The sequence below is a fragment of the Ambystoma mexicanum genome, chromosome 4q, assembly GCF_040938575.1.
Source record: "Ambystoma mexicanum isolate Mex_15411 chromosome 4q, UKY_AmexF1_1, whole genome shotgun sequence".
Classification (NCBI taxonomy): domain Eukaryota; kingdom Metazoa; phylum Chordata; class Amphibia; order Caudata; family Ambystomatidae; genus Ambystoma; species Ambystoma mexicanum.
Genome location: NC_090928.1, coordinates 1,005,510,851 through 1,005,518,349, shown reverse-complemented (window position 1 = coordinate 1,005,518,349; position 7,499 = coordinate 1,005,510,851). Strand labels below are relative to the sequence as shown.

The 7,499-nt window shown below is 41.3% G+C and overlaps 1 protein-coding gene across 3 annotated transcripts in view; it reads right to left on the bottom strand.

The window, feature by feature from the left end:
* Positions 1–1,662: 1,662 nt before the first annotated feature.
* The window catches only part of KCTD3 (potassium channel tetramerization domain containing 3), a 529,442-nt gene continuing 523,605 nt past the window's right edge, over positions 1,663–7,499 (bottom strand). For all 3 annotated transcript variants that reach the window (XM_069608570.1, XM_069608569.1, XM_069608571.1), the window contains one exon: positions 1,663–3,583. In XM_069608570.1, the coding sequence (XP_069464671.1) occupies positions 3,010–3,583 (574 nt within the window). In that variant the 3' untranslated portion in view covers positions 1,663–3,009. The remainder of the gene's footprint in view (positions 3,584–7,499) is intronic.

Below are 7,499 nucleotides of genomic sequence, written 5' to 3'. Positions count from 1 at the left end.
CTGTGGTCAGTATGACGCAGAGACCAGTGATTGGATATTACTACGAAAGACAGATCAGAAACGAAACTGATACTGGTTTTTTCTTTACCGAGGATTCCCAGCCTGACGACGGGGAATATTCATGAGCATGTGAATCCATGCCAGACCCCATGCTGGAGAAACAGAATACCACACATGTGGAACTGTGAGGTAGTGGGTGTGCACCAAATGTGCTAAAGGGCACAGACAGCACACAAAAAAACACCCCTTCCTCTTTGTTTTTTTTTCCACTTTCTCCCTTGGTGTTGGTGGTTCATTGTCCCAAAAATGTATAAAGTTCTTTGTCGATATTGTGCCCATTGGGCTGTTTGCTCTCAAAGCCAAGAATACAGCAAGTTTATTTTTGTCGCAACTGAGTTTCTTAGTCACCTCCCCTAGGACCAGTTTCTATTTTGTGAATTCCAAAGAACCCGAAACTGTCCATGTTGTTGTTGTGGCAATCAGTGAAATGTTTAGCCATGGGGTAGTTCACATCGTTATGGTGTTGTATGTAGATTTTTAATTTGCACTTCGTGCTGCCAATATACCATTTCTGGCAGGCACACGGCAGGACATAAACTACGTAGTCTGTTTCACAAGGGATTTTTTCTGACATCAGAATGGTATGTCCCGTAACAGAATGTTTCAATGTTCCACGGTTTATTGCATATTTGCAAAGATTGCTTCATGTGCATTCATGAAAACCCTTCTTTTGAGTTGTGAGCCAATTCGCTTGATTCTTTTCTTCTTCTTTGGACATAAAACTTTGAACCAGGGTGTCTTTCAGGGAACGATTTCTTCTAAAGCTGATCTCGGGGTTGTTTTTGAGGCTATTGGCTCGATCGGGATCTGCCAAGAGGATGCTCCAATGTTTTTGCAAAATACGTCTGATCGTTGTCGCCTGGCTACTAAGATATGAACTGTTCTTATCTGCCTCTAATTTTTCTTTCTTTCGGGGTCCAGATAGGAGGCTATGTCTGTTTAATTGTCTTGCTTTCCGGTAGGCCCTTTCAATTACCGTTTTGGGATACATTTGTCTGCGAAAACCTGCAGCCGTTACTTTACTCTCCCGATCATAGGTTCCTAGGTGTTGTTTATATATATATATATATATATATATATATATATATATATATATATATGTGTTTAAATAAACATTCATATACACATTTTGTCATATTAGTACAAACCTATACAAAAATATTTATCAATGCGTTTAGAAGCATCAGTTAGTGGTTTTGAAACACCATAAAACATATTTTTTGATAAATAGAGCATATAAAATGAAGGTTGATTTTTTTTTTATTACTATAAAACAACAATGTTGATAGTTATCTAGAAAGGTTAACTCTTGTGGAACAAGTATTCACTCAGGTGCTGTTAGGCTAAGGTGGAGATCCCGAAAGCATAAATGTGCAACACATAAAAGGGTATATTTGATCACACAATACACTGTGATGCGAATCAACTGTTCTGTTACATTATGTTAAAGGTTCTTAAACTGCACGCTGTCCTCACCTATGTAGTCCCTTGGCACTCTTATAGTAGTATAAAGTAGCTACAACAGTTAAGATCTCACTTACCTGTTGCAGCAGGGGAGCAGATGGAGAGTTTCACCAGCAAAAAGACAGGCAAACAAAGGTGCATATTAAAAAGCAGCATTTATTTTTTTCTTTTTCATGGTCCTTTTTTAAAGTTGTAAACATTGAGTCAAGGAATTATTTAGTTTGGTACTTTCTTAGACGCTAACAGATGCAGCCAGTCTCTGATCGATTAGAATCTTTATAGTCATCCTAACCAGTCACCCACATTCACATGTGAGAGATATTAGGAAGATAAATGCTAATCCGCTGAAATATTAACGTAATATGTTTCCTCTTATTACAGTCCTCAGTTATCTTGCACAGCAGCTTACGTTCAATTAAACATTTTTATTGCAAAACATCAGTCCCGTGCTATTCATACTTTGTGACTCATCAATTGTTAAACAGTTAACTAGACACAAAACTCTGAAAACATTCTCAACAATAAAAACAACCGTATGTATATATTTTTATATATTTATATATGTTCATAAATAAACTTTCATGTACACATTTTTTTATATTAGAAGAACGAAACTTTAAAAATAATATCACTGCATTCAGAAGCCGCAGCTAGTCATTTGGAAATAATTATTAAAAATCTTTGTCAGACAAATACAGCATATAAAATTAAGATTAATTTTTTGTATTATTACTACAAAACAAGATCGATGCTCATCCGAAAAAGTTAACTCTTGTGGAACAAGCATTCTCTCAGCTGTTAATATGTTAATAGCCTTGAGTTAACCATCCTGATCTGTCTAGTTTTAGAAGAAACTGCATTGGAGATGCATAAAATAGTATGAAAGGAGAGGCATTTAACCATAATTGAAATGTGAGAGTCAATAACTGCTCTATTAAACATGCGCCTTCCCACACATTCTCCTTATATAACTCACATGCCACTTATCCAAGGGTTCATTGGCAAAGAGTGGTATTGTTTGCACACAACAGCACCCAGAAACCTGAAATGCATTGAATAATCAACGAGTTTTAGGGCTTTATGATAACATTTTCACATCCCGTTTTGATACCCAGTACAGGTGGTGAAAGTTAAAAACAGAATAATTTTGATATAAATATAGTCCTCAAATATATTGTTTAAAATTCCAGTTTGCACTTCTTTTAATCGACTTTTCATGCAGTGAGATCATTAAAAGTGACAGGGGGCATATGTGAAATTTTGTTAGGGGACCCAGAAACTTCCATTTCCTAGAGCAAATCAAATTAACCCTGAATAGTGCCATCCTCCATGAAATGTTATGGCACCCAGAATATCCACTAGCTGGAGGCAAATAAATTCCCCTGATCAGCCCTCTCCCCCTCTGTTGAAAGAGTTAATTGTACACCCCAGGCCACATGCTGGAAGACAAATCATTGTTATCATATATATTAACTGTGGTCATTGTTACAAGTTGTAGTCCTGGCTGAAAGAGTCACTTTTCTTATGCCGTGGAGATGTGCTTAACTTTGTTGGTGAAGGAGATGCTGTACCAGATGAATCGCTTCCTGCCTCTGGTGTAATAGGCGGGGAGGCCAAATGGGGCACTAGGGCCCCTTTCTTCCTCATTAGGAAAGCTCCATCAAATCCACTCTTTTTTTTGGTCTCTATTCGGCCCAGTTCACCCTCTTCCTCAGATGGTTTCTTCTTGAACTCTAGCAAGTTCTCAGGAGTCTTCTGAGAATCAGTCCCTCCATTGGAGCCCCTGTTAGCCCTCACTTCTGCAGTGGACATCTTTCTGTTAGGGGGACTCTCTTCTGCTGCTGTCATCTTGACTTCATCTTGCAGTGTCAACGGGCTGCTGTATTCGGGAACACTACTCTCAATTAAGTTTTTGCCTAAGTTAAAAGTCTGGAATTCCCTGTAGCTGTGAAAGCTCTCTGTCCTCCTGGCTCTGGCCAATAATGGGCTTTCTCGATATGGCCTTATGGAGCCGTAGGTCGCTGTTTCGTGGATAGTTTCATGATGCTGGAGCTGTAGGCTGTAAAAAACAAAATTATACCATATTTAAAAGGAAATCCACTTTCAAATTTCTTTTTTTATATTTTACATGGATGTTTCGAATATCATGTTAGATTAAGCAGTGAGAATAAAAAAAAATGCCCAATTCATTCATATCATGCAACTTAGTGAAAAGCCAGCAGCAAGTACATTTGAACCACCTTTCCGCCTGGGTTTTGATGTAGAGCAAAAATCAAAAAGAGCAAATGAGCAATGCAGATATCAGGTGTGTTATTGAACAAGAGCCAAGTTGCAAGGAAAAGAGGGTAGATGTGTAGCTACAATTTATAGACTTTACCAAATGTCAGTAAATGAAAACCTATTTAAGAATAGGTTATTGCTCCGGTATTATCAGAAAGGTAGTGCTGCATTAGTTCCCTTTACGTCATAATCTTCTAGAGTTTACAGCATAGAGTTGTCGCCATTTCATATAGAATAGGTGTAATTTAAATTCTAGTTCTAATTTTTTATTTGATAATTCCTATCCCTATTGTGACGTGTAGTGTACCCAAAATCCCTATAGTGTCGAGGTGCCTCCGGTTGTATTTTTTCTGCCATGAGGGAGCCCAGGCTATTGTGAGCGAGTACATGAAGAGAGAAAGTAGTAAGACGTCTATGTTCCTTCCGCCCTAGCGGGGAGGCACGGTGGGCGCATGTGAATCTAAGCAGATACAATCATCAGAAATGCTGTTACGGTGAGTAATGCATGTCTTCTGATGCTTGTTAATCTGCTTAGAATCACATGCTGTGCATAGTCTAGCGAGCAGTACCCAGAGTTTTGCGGTGGGTTATGAGAAGGAACAGTAGTGAAAAGATGTCTTAATACTGCTTGTTAACAAGACAGAAGATAGAGTCAATGGCTACCCCTGTTCATAGATGCACAGTAGGTGCACCTCAAAAGCAGCTAGGCTAGGGGGAACAAATACTAGCCCAAAAGGATCACAAGAGTAGATTTATCATAAAACAAAGTTTACTTATGAAGTAGATGAACCATTTAAAAAGAGAGAGGCAAAAGGCTTACATGGGTAAAGTACAAATTATATTAATAGCATCACATTGAAACAATAGTGTGGGTTAGTAGCAGAGTATGGTGCACTTTCATGTACTACTCCAAAGGTAGTAGTATGCAATCATTGTCGACACAATACAATGGGTGTTTCTGGTTCGGAACTTAGTTGAAATCGACAGATGTTGCATTTGTGGAGGCAAATGGTCTGAGGGCACCGAACTGTCGTCAGGACACTGGAATTGATGTGAGGTATAAGGGTATACCTAGGAGGGGAAACGCAATGTATTAAAATTGTGATCTGAGTCATAACTAGTTGTGAACTCGACTTAATGCTGCAGTTGGGGACTTACCTTAATTAGTAAGGTGGCATCTTGAATGAAAGATGGTGCATTAATCATATGCTGTCATCAGTACTGGCAGAAATATAAGCCGTGAGATGCGGCAGTATCTCGTATCTGGGGAGAGAGGAACTGGGTATTAATCCTAAATGCTCCCGAAGTGCTCGTAATAAGAGGGTAATGGAATATGTATGAGACCTACCTCAGGAAAAAGGTGGTGTCTCAAACACGGAGATTCTTAATTGTCACAAGACTTCATTGTTTAACTATGCTGGAACAGGATGGTAAGTAACTGTACGATTCATAATTGTCGAAAAAATTAATTGCTGAGCTGTGCTGGTTCATGGCGAGTATCAGATATAACCAGAATCCACAAAAAACATGCCCGCAAGGAAGAATTGTGTTGTTTTGAGGCATGCAGATTTGATCATTCAAAGCACGCGTCATGTGGTGGACCCGTGTAATGGCTGGCTAAGAAGTGATTAACTGTCCGAAAACCGTGTATTAGGTGGAATAGCTGACGGGCAATGCGGATCTAAACGCGTGCGTGCATATTAAGATTTCACTGGGGCTATGGGATAATATCAGCAGGCAGGAGTAAAAGGAGAAAAAGTAATACTGCCTGTCCCACCTGAGAATCAGATCTAGAATGAGTGTCTAGGCAATAGTGTTTGGTAAAGGTGTGTACAGAACTCCAGGTTGCCGCTTTGCAAATGGACTCTAGGGGAACATTTGCAATGAATGCTATGCAAGCCCCAGTGCCCCGAGTAGAGTGTGCTGTAGGCTTGAAGGGCAGTTCTCTCTTAGCAAGAGTAGAAGAGTGTGATGCATTTTACAATCCACCTTGAGATAGCTGATTTAAAGACAGGATCCCCTTCTCTAACAGCTGCCACTGAAACGAAAAACTGGTTTATCTTCCTCAGTGGTTTCGTTCTTTCCAGGTAAAACATGACTGCTCTGCACACATCTAGTGTGTGTAGGCTCTTTTTGGCCATACTAGTTGGATTCTGGAAGAAAGTAGGTAGTTCAATTGATTGGTTCACACAGAACTTAGAAATGAATTTAGGCGCAAACCACCGAGGATGAGTGTGCAGAACCAACTTATCCCTGTGGACTGTAACAAAAGGGTCTGGAACTGAAAAGGCCTGTAGTTCGCTAACCCTTCTAATCGAAGTGATAGCCAATAGGAAGGCCGTTTTATAAGTAAGGTCTTTTAGACTTGCTTTATGCATTGGTTCAAAGGGAGACAACATGAGTCTGGTCAATACCACATTTAGATCTCATCCGGAGGTGGGTTAGAAACGGGGGGATGAATTCTCTTATTCTCTTAACCCCTTCCATAAAGGCCTTAATAACAGGTATTTTCCACCACAACACCTTCTGTTGTGACATAATGTAGGCTGAGAGAGCAGCTAGGTGAACCTTTAGGGAATTAAAAACCAGTCCCGAGTCTAACAAGTGGGTCAGGTACAACACAATGTGGGTAGGAGAACAGTCAATAGGGTTGATGCCCTTGGTATTGCACCAGATGACAAAGCGTTTTCACTTACTGGAATAGCAATACTGGGTGTTAGGTTTCCTAGCTTTCCTAAGTATGTCCATGCATCTCTGAGGGAGTTGAAGGTGTCTGAACTCGATGACCTCAGGAGCCAGGCTGCTAAATTCAGAGTTTGTGGGCATGGGTGTAGTGTTTCCCCTCTGCCCTGAGACAACATGTTGTACGGGCAGGGCAATTTCATCAGATGAGACAACCAGGGTTGGTGGGCCCACATGGGAGCCACCAATATCATTGTGACTGGTTCCCGGTGCATCCTGTGCACTATCTTGTTGAGTATGGATAGTCGGGGGAAAAGCGTAAACGAATTTCCCTGACCATGTTATCCAGAGCCTGTTCCCCTTGGAGCAATTCTGGGGGTACCTGGAGGCCTAGTCTTGGCATTGGGCATTCTCCTGAGTGGCGAACAAGTCGATCTCTGGGAAGCCACATCCTGCGAAGACGTTGGAGACGATGTCTTCACGTAGACGCCATTCGTACTCTATGGGTAGTGGGAAATCTCTGCTGAGCACGTCCGCCAGAAGATTGAGTTCGCCGGTAACGTATTGGGAGAGCAGGAACATCTTGTGTTTGAGAGCCAACATCCAAATGTTCTGAGACAGCTTGGATAGCCATGGAGAGTGTGTGCCTCCCTGTTTGCTCAAGTAATACATGGCTGTGGTGCTGTCTGTCAAGATCAGAACTGTCTTCCCCTGTAGCTGTGTCTGAAAGGCCTTCAGTGCTTTGAATACTGCCAATAGCTCTAACAGGTTTATGTGATTGGACGCTACTTCTGGGGACCACACTCCATGCGCTGTCTGTTGTAGCAGATGACCCCCCACCCCGTGAGAGATGCGTCTGTCGTGAGAGTGGCTTTTACTGCAGGGGTGGTGAAGGTCTTCCCCCCTCAAGAGGTTTTCCATCGACCCCCATTGCAGCGAGAGAACGAGGCCTGGCGAGACAACTATTAGATCTTCCCATTGTCCACTGGCCTGACACCACTAGCTGTTGAGCC